Raw genomic sequence first — 22,345 nt, forward strand, 5'->3', positions numbered from 1 at the left:
GGTAAGTGGACTTTCAGCATATACACAATCAGGGTAAGGTAACAAGGTTAACAAAAAATGTTGGTCTATATTTATATTAAAGGTTTTCAAGGAGTCAAGACTGTTTTTTATGATGGTTGGTTCTATGAGTAATATGTTCATTTAACTAACACTATCCATAGACCTTCTCGAGGGTCTACGCACTATCGAAGGAGTCTTGTTCCATTTCTTCATCTTAAGTTAATGTAAACCTATTTTCAAAACCTCTAAATGAGAACCTAATGGGTAAGTAAGGCAGGGAAATTTGTCACGAAAGACACTTTGCAGACTGACTTGCGCAGTGTTGTCAAACTTTATTCATTGGAAAGATAAGAGCGCCCCCAAGTGGTAGGTTTCACTTTTTTAAGCACAAATCTTGTCATCCACTGTGTCAGATAGTTTGCGACTTGTTCTTCAACATCAACTGGAAAAATTTGTATGCATAACATCAAAACTCAGGACAGGATAATACCATATCAATGGCAGAGACACAATCATAAAAGTTAATACTCCACAGACTTCACAGAATATTTATCCTGTACTTAGACGACTACAAAAGTCAGTTTTATTCATACTGCCAGTAAGTATACTGTGCCCAATAATCACTATGTCAAACATAATATGTTTCTATTTAAATTCAGATTATAGAAAAAGTGGCAAGTGTTACAGGGAAACAAACAATATGATGACAGTTGGTTGTCCCCAGGACACCGTGTTTAAATGCCATTCAATTGAGTCAATAAGGTATGACGTACTAAGCTCTATGGTAAATGTCAACACTTTATGCATTGTTCGTCACAGGCATATTATGGACATCTGTCATCCACCAACACACACACATGCATTTCATGATATAATGAGCAGCAAATTCAGGGCTAATGCAGTCAATATGACAGATGCAACATGATGGAATTAATGGAAACGTCATAATCCCTATTTAGCTAAAATTTTGGTAGACTCAATGTTAGACAATTATGTCACACACAAACGAGGTCACACCTTTCATGGTACACGTGCACTTAAAACTTTAACACCAAGGTTAAGTATTGGACGTGACTGACGCTGATATAATTCCATTGAATGTATGAAGCAGATGTGTTGAATCTAATAGAAGCAAAATCTTATTGGCCCTGAGGTGAAAACAGACAGATGAAGTTGCATGATATAGTCAGCACCATATTACAAGCCACATCAATGATCACCACTGATCAACTTGACAGATGCAATTCATGGGAATTATTCTATGTGTCATGATCCCACCTGGACCAAATTTTGTAAGCACACGTTGTTTTGCAGTAAACAGGCAACATGCTGTATGACATACTCAACTCCAATACCAAGGCCTTTGTTCACAAACTTAACATGACTGATGATGTGACTCAATGAAATAAATTCTACAATCAGAATCCAATCTTGTCCAAATTTTGTACAGATTTGACTCTCAGAATATGTATCTTCACACACAATTACACATAGATGTTGCTTGATGTACTAAATTTCTTTACCAAGGCTTAGTACTGACCATGGCTAATGTGATATGAGCAATAATTTTAAAATCCAAACTTCGTCCCATAGTAACTAAACAGAACAAAGAGATCTGCCCATTTTTCTATTTTATTGAAGATCTTCACGTATGGTGAAGTAGCCCCTTGAAATTACAGAGGGCACTCAGATATGTCACAAAAGTTGTACACCATAAGTTGTATTCCCAGCACTGAATGGTGTACAACCCTCCAGAAAAATTTCAACACTATTCTTCGTAAATGCTATGAGATCAAATGCCAATGAATGAGTGGGGATAAGGAGAGAAGTTGCCACTCACACAGAGATTTATGTAACAAGGACCCAGGGAAAGAAAGACACTGTACACTCATACCTCCAGTGGGACTTTTTGCAGATTTGCCTCTGACACTGCGTATACTTGGCTGTCGCTGAAGACCTCCGCTTCCCAGTGATTGTTGGAACTTAAGTAGCATTTCATCGTCGCTTTCATCGGATGAAGATTCATCTTCTTCATACCCATATGCATCTCCTGCAATGAATGGAACAATGTCAAATTGATTTCTGTGGCTTGCAGAAAGCCAGTATTTCAAAACAGTCAAACACTTTTAGGCTTCCCTCCAATATGATTTGGTTATCTGATGAACAAGGAGATGGACAATGGGTTACCTGTTGACCACATGTGTGGACAAACTTTGTTGCATTTTGCAATCTGTGTTCATTACTACAACTTGTACTACTGGTATATCCCTTGGCCTGTAATTTTTGTATAGTTTCTATCATAACAGTGTTGCAAACAAGGTACCAAATTCACAATTCCTGTACACATAATTTCTGAAAGTCTTTTCAAAAATTTCGGAAATTTATCTTTAGCATGTTATTGATGGAAAAGTAATGGCTTTAAAAGTCAGCCATATTTATTAAATAAATAATTCAAAACTTTCTGAGAAGGTTGGGCATGGGATACTGATTAAAGGCTAAATGAAAATCTGTTGCGAACTAAAGAGAAAATAATAGTGACATTGGCCACTGGCCCATTGTCACACTAACAAGCTGTGCACTTGATAATGCCATTTGACCTTTGTCTCTCTTCAATGTGTTTATTCCCTTGAAAAATACAGGTCATCCATTCTTATGACAATCCAACATAATATATTTTTAATAGTTTTGGCATATTAATGCAATATCAATAAAAAATTAAGACAATTTTTGGCTGTGGATCATCTATAGTCCACTGCAGCTCAGTTACGTTCAAAGTTACTGTATTATTTTTTATGGTTCATTTGCATATTCATAAAAACTTGTGACATCATTGGCAAATAGTGCTAATATCACGTTAATACTTCATTTCAATTCTTACACCAAGTACCTTGCTGACTGAACCACTCCTCACAAAAAATTAAAAACATTTCAGGAGCGAGTGAATCCACTGAAGTCATTTGTTATTCGGGTAATTTTTTTCGCGGTCAAACTTTCCACACTATTTCAACAAGATATAAAGGGTGTAAAACATATGCAATTTTCATCTGAGAAATATGGTATGGTGATACAGGGTCATTACTTATGAACAAGTCATTTCCTGAACCAATGCAGTGAGCATATTGTGCTACCAAATATCTTTTTACAATAGCATATCGAGCCTTTGTGATTGGTAGTAACTCATTCATCAAGATGACTGATTCCATGTACGATGTGTATTGTTCAACTTAGTTTGTAGTTTGTATGCAGTGTGATGGGTATGAATGAGTGTGTGTATATATGTGTGTGTGTGTGTGTATGTGTGTTTTTATATATATATATATATATATATATATATATATATATATATATATATATATATATATATATATTTATATATATATATATATATTTTCTTACTTTCAAATGTGGGGATAAAAGGTTACATGTGATATGCTGCATACTTTAAACATGCTTTCCTTTTATAAACTCCATCTTTGTGATCTCAATATCAGAAATACTTTCCAATGTCAAGTCAGTAATTTTCATTGTTCTAAATCTCAAAACCACCTGAGATTCTGATTAAGTAACCAATAATTTATTTTGGGTCAACTAATCAGTCAAAATGACCAATTTACTACCCTGATCGAGAAATCAATTATCATATTATTCCTTTGTTTGCATGACACATTCTTTGTGGAACTGATGAACTAAATTAACATATATGGATGAAAAGCAATTCATTTAACATGTCTATCATGGAGGGGAACCGTACGCTCATGACATAATGTGAGCCTCAATTTTCCATCTCATTCCATTGAAGGTGTTCAATATGCTTTGACCATGATGGATAAGCCCACTCTAATATTCAATTGAAACCCTCTGTGTAGTAAGTTCACAGGGAGTTCACATTAGCAAGCTACAGTTGGGAAAGCAGCTGTGCCAATTTATGTATAGATTGAATTTCTAATTGCTTTTAAGAAAGGTAATGGGTAAAACCGTATTTTATGACATTCACGGCATCGTAAACAGTATCACAATTTTACGATTTTGCCCATTTATATGCCTTTTGAATTTGCAAATTTTTTACACTTAAATTCCTAGAAAATACAGAAAATTCAAGCCAACACATTACAGTGGGTATATAGTGACAGTCTTGGCAGAATAAAATTAAAAGTCATTGAACGCTTGCTTTAATCATACGAAAATTGACATAGACTATTGTACTAACATTAAATTTACATTTGTCTCTGAAGGTGTAACATTGTAGCTATAAAGCCACTGTAACTTAGAATTCCAATGTAGAAAAATGTTAACATAATAAATTGAATCAACTGATAATGCCTCATGTTTCATTTATGATTTTGACTGGAAAAACTTCCTCTCAAAGTAGTCTCATTCATCTTATCACTTTCATCACACAAGTGATTGAATAATTATAAAAAACTTATGAAGTTTTGTTTGAATGCCACACTGTAAAACAATCATACTGCTACTAGTGAGGGAGGGGGAGGCAGTTACCTGTCATTTGTTTATAAGGGAGGGGGGAGGGGCTACCTAGTACCTGTCATTTGCTTGGTTTACGATGATAAAACACATGATACTAGAAGTACTGCATCTGCACCTAGGCTGGAAAAAGTAGGAGGTCACATGATTCTCTTAACCCTATTCATTCACCTGTAATCTAAATATGCCCATATATGGTCAAAGGGGCGTTCCTTGGTATTTAAAATGCCCATGTGAGGGCGCTGTTTTTAAAAAGAGGCCACCCGCTTAAAATCTGTGATTGGTTAGATTTTCTCTTTCCATGGTAACTGTGGCAAAATTGGAACAGGTGACATCATTCTCTTAACCCTTTCATTCTCCACTTCCCTTTGTAGAGCTCCAACTTTATCATAGGAAATAATGGGGTCTGGTCAAGCCTTGGTGGTGAAAGAGTAAAGTAGCAAAGTCTTTCCTAACGACTGAGTGACATGAATTGTATGTCATTGTATATGCAAACAGAGAACACAATATTGTAGATGTGATGTACCAGTTCATTTCTGTTTCAATTTGTGTATTTTTCAAATGTCATTACACTGTGTTTGCCATAGTTACATCAATTAAAATTGTACAGAATGTACAGACCCTCATACCTGGTGGTGTCCTGTGGGGTGTAAAATTAAACTCTACACAACTGGGAACTGCTGGCACTTGGATGGATCGAAGAGTATCATCATGCAAAGCAAGTGTGAGGAGTGTATTCCTGAATATATGACACTCAGGTGTATATATTTACTGTGTATTAGTCGGCCTGTTCACCCCAATTCTCTGTGAACAGGTCCAAAAACACCACTGATAACAATAGATTTGGGCAGAACCACGGTGGTGAAATGGTTGAAAGACCACATCATGTAAACCTGCCTCACCTAGTTTTTTGGCTTTCTTCTTGTCTTTAGACGGCACACACGGACAACCATCCTTGAAGCAAAGCTGCTTATTTAAGTAGAGAAACAACACGACTAGAAGCAGCAAGCATCCAGCGATGGCACCAAGAAAGCTGATGGCTGTAACAGGAACTGCAATACCAGAAAAAAATAATGATATGAAAGGATTCATACCAACAGATATAGTTTTGGTCGGCTTCAATAGTGCATAGAACACATGGTATACATATGTAGTCTGGTAAAATTGGAGATTGGACTACAGAGGGAGCTAGTTCAAACAAAATTAGATATTTTTTTCATTGCAATAGTCTTGATCATATAAACCAAAGACACTGCCTAATGCCAGAGAAGGGACTACAAATAGATTATTTCATAGATTCTATCCTAGTAGTAGTAGTACAGTATCTTCACAATATTTTAATTTTTCCATCGCAGAATGTGAGAATAAGTGTCCCTTTTGGACGATTATGGGTATGAGCAAACATCTCACTGTAGATAAATCTTGTCTTTTACAGTCATCATCATATTTTTTTACCTGAACTGACCAGGTGGTCAAAAAATTTTAAACAATGAGAAACTCTTTCAATAATTTTTCAATTACATGAGCTGTCGACAAGATAAATTTGGTTGGCCAATCCAATCATATGATAGGCTGCATTTTTATCAATGATATTTTAAGTATTCTGTAAAGTTTTGCCTCAAAATATAGACATCATCAATACTATTATATTGCATGAGCTCAATAGCTGGTGTGGTTGCTTTGAATCTTAAATACTTTGAGTGCAGTATACAACATTGCAAAGATGAAAAGGATGAGTTTTTCACACCATATCCAAAAGGCATAGATTTTTGGATTTTCAAGTTGATATTTTATTGTGCAGTATATCTATGTATAAACTGGTAAAAAATTTGCAAAGTCAGCAAAAAAAGTGACTAGCATGAAGGCAGCTCTGAAGATAACAGTGAAAGGACTCTATGGTGTGATTTTGGATATTGATATACGAGTCCCTGTATATGACTTGTTCTTTAACCAGTATATACAGAAAAAATTTAAATGGATGTAATGATAAATGTAACTCTGAACTATGACAATGCAGTAACCTATTTTAGCGCTAAAAAAATGCATGACTAAGTACAATTAGGTAAAACTGAAAATGGACAAAATCATGAATTAATGTTTAGAAAATAAAACAAAACAAAGGAACACAACACTAAAAAACAAAATGTCTCTTTTTAAAAGAAACCGACACTGCACTATGGCCACAAATTACACTCATGTAAGGATTTACCGACATTAATTACTACAGCGAGACAGGAAATTCAAGGCACTACCAAAAGGGTTACGATGGGAATTTAACAAATCATATCAATTGAAAAATGTCAAAATGTACCCATCAATCTCCGGCACCATGTTGTCATATGTCATATGTTGTGTTGTACATCAATCACACAATAGGATAAATATAGCTTTTCATTCATGGAAATTTATGGTCGAACAGTAGCAACAATGAAAACTTTGGTGCATACATATGAGGGCATAAAATGGCTTACGGTAGCAAAAATATGAGGCATTTATCAACCTTCTCACCCCCTGTTTCAAAGTGTGTTGGTCCAATTTCACTGTACCAGGAAACAGAGGGAATTGGACAAACACCAGAGTGGCAACAGGAATGATAACTTTAGCCAATCATATGAATCGTTACAGTCACTGCGCTGCTTATACCATTCTGTACGACAGTATAGTATGGGTATAACGTCATCAGATCTGATGCAAAATTTTTTTCAAAATATAGAATTCCATCATAAGTTAAAACACTCACACAGAAGAGATTATAAAATCCACAAACTGACTTGGGTTAATTTGATAGGTACATTGTGAAAAATATTACTCGTCAGATACGACAGTGAAAACTGCAAAAAAATATAAACTTTTGAGATTATCAAAACCAAGAGGATAGTTTTTGTCACTGTTTTCTTTGGAAGCCAATAAAACTTAAGGGTATATCCTGAATTCACAACTTTTCTCTCTTATTGTTTGATGATACCAATGAAAGGCATTTCTGTGTAATAAATATGGAAGTAAAAGTTTTGTGAATATGCATTGATGTAAAAGTTCACACATGACACATTTTATTGAAATGCTGGATCACTGAATGATGGATCATACGAACACAAAAATGACACTTTGCTTCAAATCGTAGATGATGCTGGCTCCAAATAAAACAGTGACACTGGAAGGCTTATTTACATCGATGGGAAAGTCACATCTACCACATATAATGAAATTTGCCAAAAAAGGCTTTCCATACTTACGCTGTGTGAAAATATTGATATTTTGATATGAGTATTTGAAAGGAAAAGAAGCATGTACTAAAGTTATATAATATGTATCAGTATGACATATACACACAATTCTGTAATTTGTGTTACGTCCACAGAGGCAATACTCAGCATACTAACATGTTTGTATAGCTATGAATTAATTACCTGGAGGAACAAACGAAAGAAACAGAGAAAAAGACGTGACTTTTTGGATCTTGTTAATCACTGATATCTGTGTTGGGGAATAGCTGTAGTTCCAAGTACATTGGCTGTTACTTTTGCCAGTATTTGTCATTATTTTTGTTTTATAAAACATGTACTCTTCTCCCTGAAGTAGCCTGAAATACACAGTTACTGCCTTGCCCACATGACACATTGTGTACAGTGTCCAATGTGGTTACCTTTGACAGATGAATGATTATTCATCACTGATTAAAACTTGGCTGTCAATAATAACATTGGGACATCAAACTCATACGGGCTGTGTTGACGACTTGTACATTTTGCATTTGAACATGATTTCAGGAGTGGAACAAGAAATTGCATTTTACAAACATAATATGACAAAAAATAATGAAAAATACATCAAAAGTTACTAATGGAGCTTTCAACTATAATGCATTTCATAATATGACCTTGAACTTCACAAATATGCAAAGTAAGGCAACTTTCTTTGTTCAAAATTAATTGAAAATTGATCTCATCAAAATTCCAAGCTATTGAATTCAACATCACTACTGACAGATTACGCCACTTTAAATAGTGACATACTGGTATTATTAGCTTTGAAATTCAGGTCACAGTATGCTCCATGCTTACAGAATTTTTCCTTGTTTCTCATTAGTAACACCATTCATGTAAAAATTTACAAAAAGGTCTATTAGAAAAAAAATATTAACCAAACACCTAGGAGGACAAAAGGTAAATTAAGAAGAGTTTTATGGTCAAACACTGACGTCTGATTTTTATGGCTATTTGTATGAAGTCAAAAGCTTAATAATTATATACATTTATGTTAACTGAAAGTTCAACATTTACAACACAGAGTTGAAGTGAGCAAAATTAATCCACGACTACAGTTTGCGGCAATAAATGTTCTATGAAGGTTGATTTATACAGTAAACTACCCACAACTTTCTGATCGCAGGGCCTTTGAAATCAGCTTGTACCCACATATGAACTTTCTGTGGCTGAAACTGCACTAGGATAAAATAAAACTGAATTAAAATTCTACATATGCAAAACAAGATGCTTTTTTTGTAGCAGAGGTTATTAACAATTACATACTTGGTGAAATAAAACTTATGCTGGTTTTTTTGTGTCAGAAAATAGCGAGTTGAATTACCATGACGCTACATTCTATCAACTGCTTGCTCATTCACAACACATTGTTTTGTCTGTCACTGTCCATAAGCCATGACATTTTTGAATTTGCACACACTGATACCGAGGCCATTGAACTTACCATTGAAAGATGCATTGGGCTATAAAATACCCAGAATACAAAGGCTCCCCCTATATCATTACAGCTGAAATATAGATCATTAATTAGCTGGCTTTTCGAATGAAGTCAAAAAGGAAATTAAAAGAACTATCAACTTCCAATGTGTCAGTATCACTTCCTTCTTCAGGCACAACGTTACCATGAAAACAAAATGGTTGTATCGCAATTTAGTGATGAATATGTTAAAATTCCATTTACCAAGAAAGAGCCTAATTTTTATCAGAGCGGAGTTATTAATATATTCGATTCAAATTATGTAAGATTTTACTGTAGCCTTTTGAAAGTAAACGGTTGGTGAAAATATCTATTACAAAGCTGGTTTGTCCAGTAAAGTATAATATTGGTGCAATTTTCTCAGCTAACATTCCAACCAATTATTTTCAAAATAAATTCTTGGCAGTTTCTTTATCAACAGAAAGCCATTTTTAGAAAATATGCACTAAGCCACTTAGCGTGCCTATTCCATTTGCCGAAATGAGTTTTGTTTTGTACCAGGGTCTTAGAATGATCTGATGGCTTTGATGTGTACATCAAAGGTTGTGCCGCAACATAAAAAAGTACCACACGATAATTATAATCAGAATGATACAAGATATTTTTGTTTACATTTTTGAAGAGCAGAGATCATTTTTGTTTTGGATTCACACAATATTACCCTTTAATTAACATTGCATGGCAACAAACCCCTTGTGTAATTGTATCAACTGCAAATATTCCCCTACAGTGGACATATATCTTCCAAAATCAATTTTTTTTCAATTCAGGAGATGTACTTTACGGTGCTTACAATGTCTAATATTCTGAAATTACATGTATAATCTCTCCTCTGGCTTCGAGAATGTCAAGTGAGTCTAACTTTACGATAATGCTTTTTTATACCTTGATAATTAGGATGCACTGGTGGTGTTCAGGTGGAAACTTAACTTCAAACATACCAATGTACAAGACATGAATGATTGATGCCAGATTAAATATGTACCACATGTCATATCAAAACAACGCAGCATGCAACTCACTATATGTTCTGTAATGTGTATTGAGTTGTAAACTTCAGTATTTGCAATCAAACAAAATTCACTTTGGGTCTGTTTGAGCAAAGGAAGTACTGGTATCTGTGTGGGTGTGTGCATCTGTGTGTGTCTAACTGAATCCTAGTATATAAGCTTCAAAGGGCTCAGAAAATCCCCATTGTGCTATGGCAGTAGTATTGCTTTAGTAAGTCTGAAGCAATTATATGATAATTAATGCAGTCACAGCAGTTTAGAAATGAAAGTCAGTACGTCATATTGTGGAAAGTAATATGATTGCACTGGCAATACTTCATTAGCATATCTCATGAAGTAGTGATTAGCATTGATATTGAAAAAGGCAGCTTCAACAATACACTGCTGAATATCATTTCCCCATGACAAATTTCACTAATACCATAGGTATATTAAAAATAACTGTATAATTCTAATTTTTGACTACCATATTTGAAAAATGCCTTTTCATTTTGGGCATCCAAAATTTACGCATGTCACAAGAGATTATAGTTCACATCATGAAGACACTCACACTGTCATTTTGTTTTCTCTGAAGGTTACACAGCACAGTGCAAGATGAAAAAAAGAGGCAAGTCTATATGCTGCTGCTGGCACTAATATGATCATACAAAATTGTATTTTCTATAACACTTGCCTGTAGAAATGGCAATAAAATTTTGATTCTAAATACCAATATTCTAAATATTCTATATACCAAGCAATTTTAAGATTGTCTTAATTTTTGATTTATTTAATGTAAACAAGCGACCTAGCGGCCGATATAGCTCCGCTTTGTTTATGTAGAGAGTAACTATTTTTGACACATGTTGATGAAGAAGGTGGAAATCTTTGATAGCTCAATGCAATGGCCAGAAAAAAGTGGCTAAAATAAGCTGCAAAAATACACAATTTCATCATACTTTGAATATATCACATCGGATCATCCCTAAGAACATGTCAACCAAAGCTATCCGATGAGTAGTTTTTTGAGAATGAAATTTTCTGACCAAAAATGGCAACATTGCCCCAAAAATACAAAATTACAGATTTCATCAGAAATTCAATATATATTACTTAGCTCATCTGTAGAAACCTGTATACCAAATTTCAAAGCTATCAGAACAGTACTTTTTGAGAAACACACTTTTTGACCAAAAATGGCAAAAATTGCCCCAAAATTATAAAATTACTGATTTCATCATAATTTCAATAAATATCATTAAGGTGATCTGTAGGAACCTGTATACCTAATTGCAAAGCTATCAGATGAGTAGTTTTGGAAATACACATTTTTTGACCAAAAATGGCAAAAATTGCCCCAAAAATACAAAATTGCAGATTTCATCATAATTTCAATAAATATCATTAAGTTTATCTGTAGGAACCTGTATACCAAATTTCAAAGCTATCAGATGAGCAGTTTTGGAAATACACATTTTTTGACCAAAAATGGCAAAAATTGCCCCAAAAATACAAAATTACAGATTTCATCAGAAATTCAATATATATTACTGAGTTCATCTATAGAAACCTGTATACCAATTTCAAAACTATCAGACCAGTACTTTTTGAAAAAACATTTTTTGACCAAAAATGGAAAAAATTGTCTTAAAAATGCAATTTGCATATTTCTGCACAATTCGAACAAATCTGAAATAGATCATCCCTAGGGAGATATGTACCAAATATCAAAGCTATCTGACTTGTAATTTGAAGGAGAAGATTTTTAAAGATTTTTTTACCAAAAATGACAAAAATTGCCTTAAAAATACAAATATGCAAATTTCACCACAATTTGAACAAAGCTGACTGTAGTCACCCTAAGTAAACTGCGTATTAAATTTAAAAGCAATCGGACAAGCGGTTTCAGAGAAGAAGATTTTTTTACCAAAAACAGCAGAAAATGCCCCAAAAATACAAATATGCAAAAATCACCACAATTTTAACAAACTTGAGTGAGGTCACCCCAAGTGAATTGCATATAAAATTTCAAAGCAATTGGACTTGCGGTTTCAGAGAAGAAGGCAATTGTTGACGGACGACGACGGACGACGACGGACGACGACGGACAACGACGGAAAATCAACCTATTTGATAAGCTCTGCGTCGCTGACAGCGGAGCTAAAAATACTGACACCAGATGCATTTTCTATTTACAACAATGATACACATTTGATAGTTAAATGGGGACACATGAAAACGGAATAACAAGACCTGACTTGTCTGCTGCTTTACACAAACCTAAACATTTTACCTTCAATTATATGTATTCATTGTTACAAAAGGTACAATGAATACGTTTCCTATTTTCTGTTTGAATTTTCTGAATAGCTTAACCTTTCCACATACCACAAATTCGGTTCAAACTCAGGTTCCACGGTGTATTTTAAGTTCTATAAAATACAAAGACATGGTATGAAAGGGTCCAAAGTCAGATCTGTAGCAAGCACAAACACAAAACAAACAGACTGACATCACCAGCCTCTCTCTGCACTGCTGTATGCCATGAAGCATTAGTCTCCCCTGATATAAATCATAAATGACATGCAGTGAACAATGGAAACAGCTGAATTGTATTTTAAATATCAAACACACTGTCACTGTGCTCATTCCCCCTGACACTGCTAGCTGTTCTCTAAGCCGATTATAAATGATTTGATGGATTATTTGAATCAATGGCACCTGACATTCAGAATGTCTGAGTGAAAATAATCCAATTCCTGCTGGAATTTTTTTGCGAAACACTGTTAAACACCAAGTCATATCACTCCAGTTTTTTATACAAGAAATCTAGTAGGTGGTAATTGAATTTTTGAATGTGATAGAAACATTATGATTGTTCAAAATCTGCAGCATTTACCTGTACGGTAGATGAGTATTTCCTGACTTGATGAGTGGTATATCATGTCTCATATCATAAAAGATCAAATTCAGAGTCAAAGTTTCTGTTAGAGTCTGTTCTGTGAATGCTGAAGGCAATGTAATGTGCCTTAATCAATTGACAATTATTGATTTCATACAGTGAGGTGGATTAGATGACAGAGACGTATCATTTTGGGAAGGAGAAAGGTGTTTTAATTTCTACATGTACCATTCTGACTAGTAGTATATTGCCCGGTACAAGAGGTTGATCTCGAGAACTGGATTATACCTGCTTTGCTAAAGCAATGGATAAGTTTATTCAACTCTCAGAGCAAGGGTTAGATGCATGGTTTTCATTCTGGCCATTCATTAAGTTGTGACAATTCCATTTGAAATGCTACATCGAAATTTCATGATGATGAGTTCTGTTTATTGACTGTGCTTTATGTATATACCGGTATGCCTTCATCGCATCGTGATGTAGAGATTTTCAAGTTGAATGCACCTCGGGGACAGATATTCGGACTCTCAAACTTTTACAATTATGTGCTGATCTACCACTTGTGGGGGTTCCTTTTAAAGCTCTTGGAGTAAGAAATATTTCCACTGTTTTAGTATTTCCAAAATCTAAAATTTCATTATTCCCCATAGACTTAACACAGGGATGGTGGCCATGTTTTAATCGCAAAGATTGGTAAATTGTAATAATTTGTTTCTCTAGTTCCAAGCTTTGCACGGTGACCCCTGATTTTAATTCTTGATTTGGTAAGTGTATTGGTTCAAAGTTTCATTGAGGAACTTTTGGGCAATTTTATCTTTACTCTATCATGTCCAAGGCCCATACTACCTTCAACACTTCAAACTATAGTTTTTTATCGTCTAATGCACAGTTATTTGTACATAGCAAATTTTGAGCTTATATGACAGAGTTATAAACGCAGGGTTTCAGAGATTTTCTCAGCTAACATTTTCGCAATGATAATGATTGAATTCTCCTCCTTTCCCACAACCTAAATTTATACATTACTTGCGCATTGCTAACATGAATGTGCAATTTTCTGCAGTTTCATAAGCATATAATTTTAGAGCATCAAGATGTCAAAACACACACACACATTTTTTTAGATGTAGTCTACAGCTTTAAGATAAAAAGAGTGGAAAATATTGATCACTTATAAAGTGAGAAGCTTTGGAAAATATTGATATACATTTACTCACGATCTGATGATGATGCCATGGCAAACAGACATGTAGGTACGATACAACAGCGACCACTTTAAACAGATCTTTTAAAGTCAACTTGCAACCATTACCGTGGGATTGTCGCTTGTTAACAAGGACCACAATCAACTCATTTTTCATTAATACAGGGTACAATTAATTCCCATATCTAAGCATCCAGTTATGTAAAGTAAAGGTTTGAAAAGCGAAACCTTATGACGTGACAATCATCTTTTGTTTCACGTTGCTATTATTTTTAACAATGTGCATGCGCATGTAGAACACTGCATTTGCTATCATTACATTACATTACATGCAACCTAGTTGGATTTATTGTCTGTATCCAATTCACAAATTTAAGGCATTACAAATTTGACAAGCATACCAGTAATTGCTGGGTCATATACCGGTACTTTTGCTTCTTACATTATCATTCATTCCATTGACATGCAAACGCCGGTTTAACTCGACTCTAATCACACTGTTGCAATTCATTAATGGTGAACCACGGGAGACAATGATTCCTACAGCAATTACTGTGTGAATCTGCTATTAGGAGAGTTGCTGTTAAAATATGCTGGAGTTAAAACTTTGCATGAAGACTTGACCTTAAGTGCACTTGAAGTTTCATGGGAGAACTTCACATTTAAGGTCCTGATCAAAGATCATGAAAATGGGGTATGGGGTGGGGGTGGGGGGGTGGAGGAGCCAGATCACAGTGATTAACCTACAGTTTATCTTACCCCTAACCCTAACACTACACTCAAACATTCATAAATTTTCTTCATCAAAAGTAAGGGATATCTCCTCCTGGAGATCCACTCCCCATACTAGTGTAAAGAGAATTCGAGGTGCCAGGCAGTGACTCGCAGTAGAGTAAGGTGAGTACAGGATAACACCCCATATGTGATGAAGAATTAGGATGTCTGCAGCTTTCATTATCATTCTAGTCTCTATCATATGTTTTTGAGTAGATTCTCCACAGAAAATAAACTTTTTCAAAATACACTTTTATCACCTCTAATACCTGATATGTTATTAATCTGAAGAGGCAACTACAAATACCTAATACCTATAATTATGTAGATTAATAACTAGTGGTTTAGTTGCATATAAACTCTTGAATTCTTTGTGGAAATTATTTTTATAATAGAAAGTGCATGTATTGACAGTATCAGCATGAAGAGGTGGTTCTAGTACTCTGCAATCTGCCCCTCCCCCACCTCCACCTCCAAAAGCCAAAATACTAAAAGTACATTCTTATGGTGAACTTCCAATATACAATCATGGAACACTTTACTGATATTATAATTCAGTTAAGAAAGATTTCCAATTTATTTTTCAGCAGTTCACACCTCTTTCAACCCTTTGAGTGTTGTAATTTTCTCCCGCCAAATTTTTGTGCAAAATTTTACCAATTTTTATGAACTTTGCTGTAATTTTTTGATAATTTGGACCAAATGGGTGCCACATTTCATTGGCTACAGTTTTTTCTCAAAATTTTGGTAAAAATATGAGAAAAATTGACTGGGGTTTATTTTATAAAGGGGACAAAAATAGACTTTGGCGTTCAGAAGGTTAAATTTTAACATACAGGTGCAATTTGCATCATATTCTATTATAAACTACCAAAGCTATTGGTATCCTGTTATTTCTCCATGAAATGCAATAAAGGGGATAAGTACTTCTGTCACCCTGGTCATGTGGCAAAGATATATTAATAAAAGGCAAGTGCAATGGCAATGATAATGCAGCCACTTAAAATGTATACTTTCTGTGTTTCAGTGAAGTCACATGATGTCAATGTCCATACACACTTTGCATCAAAGTTGGCTAACTGAAAAGATGTACGGGGTATTAACAGTGTATACACCAAGAAGACCTGGCTTAATTTCCATCATGTTGCACAGAAATATACAAATACTTGTTTCTAATTTCCTTGCTAATTATTCACTTTTGAATGTCTTTCAACCTGGACAGGTTTTTGTTTCTCATCTTGGCTTTTACTGACAGTAGAATTTTTTTCCCTTTCCCACCAAGTAAATTTCTTTATCGTTTTGCCTATGTTCAAAATGAAGTCCTCAGACTGTAAGGCCAAAAAAAGAGAAAAAATGTTCTGTTTGTCACCCTCTTGCTCTGTCAACCTGGCAGGAGGCTAAACTTGAGCACCCAATTACCTTCTAAGCTGCAATGAAATATTATATTCAATGCATGGAATAAGGATGAAATGTATATACAATTTCACGAAATCATGACAGTTTGGATTCCAAACATGCCACAATAACATTTTATGGATTTTTATTTTATGGATTTTTGTTATGGTGCTCATTGCACACTGTACATCATCAGCTAATGTACCGGCATGTCCATGGTTTAAATTTCTGAATATATCAAAGATAGTTTTTTATTGTTTAATTAATACATACCTTAGTTATTTGCATACAGTAATTACTGACCAAATCTGACAAAGTATATACCCGGTAAGGGACATCTCAGTGATTTACAGTTTATCTGCTTTAACATTTTGACAATCAAGATAAATCTTTCCCATTACACTGTTCAAGTTGAATGACAGTTAAAGGGATACAGTTGTCAGAACTGCTGCGCTCAAAGGTCGTATAGGACCCATATGACCAATGTAAACACTGCATCCAAGGTACGATGGCATTCGAAGAAAGTTAAAACATGTCTGTCATAATCTACATCGTATAATTTTTGCAGCTATGCTGATGAGGTGCATCTAGATACTGTGCACAAAGGCATTGTTTGTAAACAAGAATCTCGCACAGGCGCAGTTCTGATGACTGTTTCCCTTTAACTCGCACCTTTTCCAACCCGCTCAGAACCAACTCGCCTTATTCCAACTCATCCGATACCAACTTGCCAATTGTTTGAGATGTACATACCGGTATTATTATAGTAATATATCTGGTGATATACTGGTAGATTCAATGTGTTGTAAGTTTTTAGAGTGTCTATTGACAGGAGAATTCTGTCTATTGACAGGTACGGAAACTTTTTTTGCAAAAATTCACCACATTTTAGCGAAAAAAATTTTTCTTCCTCTTAAATGAAGAACACATGTTCTACCTGTGTATTTTGGCCGATTGTCGTTGTCTATTTCAAGTATCTTGTGTCGTGAATATCGCATCTGACAGACCATATGGAGACTGTAATCAGACATTTAGAGTTGATGATTTGTCAGAATATGGGGCGACGTCAAAAGATCGATGTTAGAAAAAAAACTTAATTGCTTAAGTTTGGGGGTGGGGGGGTTTTGGCCAAATTAAGTTCTGTGCAGTCAAAAACGATTTAACGTCCTTTTGGCAAATTTTATGATTTCAAGGCTGCTTTTTGTACGCTTAAACCGATCCAGTCACCCGTATTTTTGTTACTTTATAATGGTTGTCAATTTTTATTTAATTCAATGGTACATTGGTACGTCGTTTGAAAGAATTAGTACAGGGTATGAGTCCGCAATGTTTTTCAATTTTAGGTCAGTTAAGTTAGAAGGGGGGGAGGGGGGTCTGAGGCCAAACTTAAGCAATTAAGTTAGATTTATTATATTGAACTTTTGATGTTGACCCTAAGGTACTCATATAAATTACAAATTGGTTTCAGACGAGTTGGTATCAGGCAAGTTGGAATTGGATGAGTTGGTATCTGGCGAGTTGGAATTGGGTGAGTTGGTTTTAGACAAGTTCGGTATCAAGCAATGTGGTTCTGGGTGAGTTGGAAAGGGTGGGAGCCAACTGGTACCTGTTCAAGTTGCAACAGCAGTTTGATCAATGCCAACATCAATAGGTAATTTTCCAGGGTGTCATACATGTAGACATGTAACCCAAGAGCATCAAGGTGTCAATTTCAACATACAAGTACACAAATGAACACAAATTATCTCTACAGCTATAAGATACAATAAGGTTCAAGTCTAGACTCTGTGTGGTTACTGTGACCTGAGCTGAAAACTACTTTTTCACTTATATAACTTTATACACAGATCTTCCTGAGCTCAGATTGCTGTGATTCAATACAGAGCAGAGTGATCTTGCCAAAATGATTATTTTTACAGAGAGAAGGTGGCATATACTTACCGGTACGCATGGCTTAAAATTGTATTATTGACACAAGGGTGCAGACCTCTTCAAACAGGTCTTTAAATGAAACGTGTGACGCGCAACCGTTACAGTCTGTACTGACAATGTCCTCTTTTTTCAGAGAGCACAACCAATGCAATTTTAATACACCTAAATACAGTACAGTGAAATTATTTAACCCACTGTGACATGCAGTTATGTATTAAAAGTAAAGGTTTGAAAAGCAAAACCTTGTGACATGACAATCGTCTTTTGTTTACGAGCAACAATTCTGAACAATGAGCATGCATAGACAGAACACAGTTTGTGTCAATAACCTGGTTGAAATTATGCAGAGTGTCTGGATCTGTACTGAAAGACATGCAAATTTGACAAGTATGCATGCCTGGTCAGTATTACATGTACCCTACATAGGAAGACTTCGAGTGCAACAACAGTTTACCTGCACTGTGCAATTCATCATGTGCAGGGAAAAACTCAGCTGCTATGTGACATCAATGTTAATGCAGTTTTTGTGTACCGGTATACTGTCACTGTTAACCAAAACAGCTACATAAAAACATAGTAGGAGAATGCTTCCCATTGAATAATGACAATTGCACATCTTCAAGCATGTGGTGCCATCCCCTCCCCCTCCTTTGCAAACCTTTTCATTGGAAGATTCTTGCACTGAAATGACAAATTCTATTTTGGGATATTTCATAAAAGCATTGGCAAAGTAATATATTGTATACAAATATTCTAAGTGCCAGGTGATCAGATTGTGAAAACTTATTATGTATGATGAAACTGTCAAAGCCACATAGATTGCCACTTTATACTAAATTTTAAAAGCTTTCTTGTCTATGATGAGTTTTAAAAATATGTCCATCGGATTTTAGTAGTACTGTCACGTTGGGAAACCCAACATGGAGAATGGAAAGTCAGTTGTACAGGAATACAGAGCATCTTAACGACTGTCACAGTCATCACACAATATCAGCTAACTGATACCAAATTGTTGTTAATAAAAAATTCTAAATGGGAATTTCACCCCTTTGACAGCGTTCAAAAAGAACACCTGTGTGTCTTGCACCGAGAGGTGACCATATTCACCTTTTTGTGTAGAAATTAGAAATTTACATACACACATCTAAAAACTAGGTTTCAATTCAAAAGTGCTGGTACTTCAGACAATATAAATCCTTCTGTGTGTCATGCTTGGGTGTACAGGTTTATCAAACGGAATGTAGACATATCAGATGACATGACTGACTAAAAAAAATCAACATATTATCTTCTACATTTGTTGTTACGATAGGATTTTACAACTGCATGGATGGAATGAGTTTCACTTTTAGGTATGAGTGTGTTTCAGATTATACAAGGACTACAGAGGGAATTCTCATTGTTCCTCTATGTAATGAAATACGTCCACTGTTAGCTATAAACGTTGTACAAGACGTAACACATTTTTTCGGTAATCATGGTTCTTTAAAGTAAAAGAAATAGCCTTCAAAATATTATGGAGTAAACCTGGCATGTATCCAAATTGAGATAATGATCATATAAATTGATAATTGTCTGCTACTGTAAATGATTGTGTAAAACATGTCATTAAGTCATTCACACCTAGCTCATCTACGGTCGCTCCATAATTATGTGTGTTAGTCGGCATTTACCTTCTGGCTCAGGTGTTCCTGGCTGTATGGTAGTTGTCTTGGTCATTTCTGAGCTACAGTGCACCTATACATCCCTGTTAGTGACTCTTATGAATTAAAATGATATCATACCCTTAAGAATAACCAGCACACCTTGTAATACAAAACTTGAGATTAATTATTGATGCCAGACTGGTAAAACTATTTTATTTTGTGATTTTAACCCACAATAGTGTTTACTTTGCACGGTATCATTCTGTTGGTACTGAAATTGGACAAACATTTCAGCTGGGCAATACAGTCATTCTGGCGGGCATTCTGTAACAAGTATTGTAAATTATTTCCCCAGAGGACCAGCTATGAGAAAGGGTATATACAAACAAAAATATCATAACAGAGACTGCATGACATGCTTTTGTCTTCTTTTGTTTTTTAAAATCTACCTTCCTCAATAGTTGCAATTGACATAACGGTACAGATGTTACAACATATGATATAAGTTATGTGAGGCTCATGGGAGATCTGATTGCCTAAACCAACAGCAAACAAATATCTGTCGAGAATTGCTATTCCTAATTTTTTTTTATTGTTTATATGTGAAAAACTGCTTGATCATTTGGAATTACCACCATATTTCAATGGGATAATTTTACAGAAAATAAATATATAAAGAGTCTTCAGAATAACAATATTGTAAAATTTTGTCAGATGAGTCAGACGGTCTAGTTAGTAGTTGCATAATTATTGGCCCCTCCACCGATGCATGGAAAATACCCTCACATGGCACTATAGCAGAGTTTGCTATGATATTATTTAATTAATGGCATGAATGTTAGAAATTAGCAATGTCCACATGCTAGTTCCCTGGGTCGCATTTTGCCTGATCTTCAGGCTCATTGTTGGCTGTATAATTTGCATATCAGGGTTTGATACAATTTGAGACAGTAAACGATATCACTGCACATCATTTGAAAGATCTTTATTTCACATCATTGAAATGCAAGCACACTTTGTTCAACATATGTTGATGGGGAATTACGTTTATGAAGGTATGGCAACCTTCACCTGTAGAGATTAATTTTGATAATTTTTGGAAAGGTCAAAACACTAAATTGAATTTACTCAAAGGACATGCCAACACTAATTCAACTCAACTCTAATTAAGCTATTAATAGTATTATTTATTGATGATGTGCATGTACCACTGGAGATAACAGCTATGTGAATCTTCTCCTCGTGCTAAGACAAATGATGTTCCAAATGGGTAATGTAGGGTTTGTACAAACGCGCATTCTCTATAGTTGTGCTCTTTATTCACAGTACAGTAGTTTCACAGAAAACTTCAGAATAAAAGTCCCCATCTAAAATGGGGTGGGAAGTGGGGCAAGATTTGATGTCTAGAATTTATCTAAGCCCTGACATCACTTTAAAACTCATGAATGTTCTTCCCTAAGGGATATGTCTTATTCCCACCCAACCTCCATCCCCCGACCCCATTTACAGAGAATTCAAGGTACCGTGCAGGTGCGCGCTAACAACCAACAGTATAGTGAGATTACACCTACCTCATTCCTTTATAAATTACATCCTATAAGTGATAAACAATTAGGATGGCATTATTGTTATTTCAGCCATTAGCACCTGATACTTTCTGACTTCGCATACGAGTTTGTGCTACAGAATTACAAGTTTTCAAAATTAATTTCATAATCTTTGATTGTATCGTGGAAAGGCAACTGTACATAGGTGGATTAACTGGTTTTGTATGGTTTGGTTGCATGAAAAACACAAATCTTGACATGTACATAATTTTTATGTACAAATGAATTTACAAATATGAAGTATTGATAGTAACAGCATGAAAAGGTGCTACTCAGCCTTTTTCTCTGAAATAAGCCAAAAAAGGGCAAAATAATAATAGTTTAAGTTTATGGCACAAAATTTACAATCATGTAAAACTTTACTAATGATTCAAGTCAGGAAGCTTTTCTTACTGTTGAGCAGTTTGCACTTCTTTTTAATCCTTTTCTACCAGGTTCCACAGACAAAGCACAGAAATAAATACAACTTGGGAGAAAAAGGATTAATTGCCATTTGTATCAGATTAAATATCTGAGCTGTTGGTACTCCTGTTATTTCTCAATGGAATGCAACAAAGAAAAAGAGTATTAAAAAAGTCACCAATTCTCATCATAAATGCCAAACGAAAATCTGAAAAGACAGTTGTGTGGAACTTTGACAGGTCTTACTTCATGCAACGCATTACATTATT

The 22,345-nt window shown here is 35.0% G+C and overlaps 1 protein-coding gene across 3 annotated transcripts in view; it reads right to left on the reverse strand.

Moving 5' to 3' along the window:
• The window catches only part of LOC139149899 (synaptotagmin-16-like), a 57,847-nt gene that overhangs the window by 33,578 nt on the left and 1,924 nt on the right, over positions 1-22,345 (reverse strand). The window contains exons 1-3 of one of the 3 annotated variants that reach the window (XM_070721923.1): positions 18,431-18,455; positions 5,385-5,534; positions 1,895-2,050 (exon numbers count right to left, since the gene is read on the reverse strand). In XM_070721923.1, the coding sequence (XP_070578024.1) occupies positions 1,895-2,050; positions 5,385-5,534; positions 18,431-18,440 (316 nt within the window). In that variant the 5' untranslated portion in view covers positions 18,441-18,455. Of the gene's footprint in view, positions 1-1,894; positions 2,051-5,384; positions 5,535-14,333; positions 14,480-18,430; positions 18,456-22,345 lie in introns of those variants that run through there. The other 2 variants (XM_070721922.1, XM_070721924.1) reach the window with 2 other exon arrangements.

The sequence above is a fragment of the Ptychodera flava genome, chromosome 14 (genome assembly GCF_041260155.1).
Source record: "Ptychodera flava strain L36383 chromosome 14, AS_Pfla_20210202, whole genome shotgun sequence".
In the NCBI taxonomy this organism is placed as follows: Eukaryota; Metazoa; Hemichordata; class Enteropneusta; family Ptychoderidae; genus Ptychodera; species Ptychodera flava.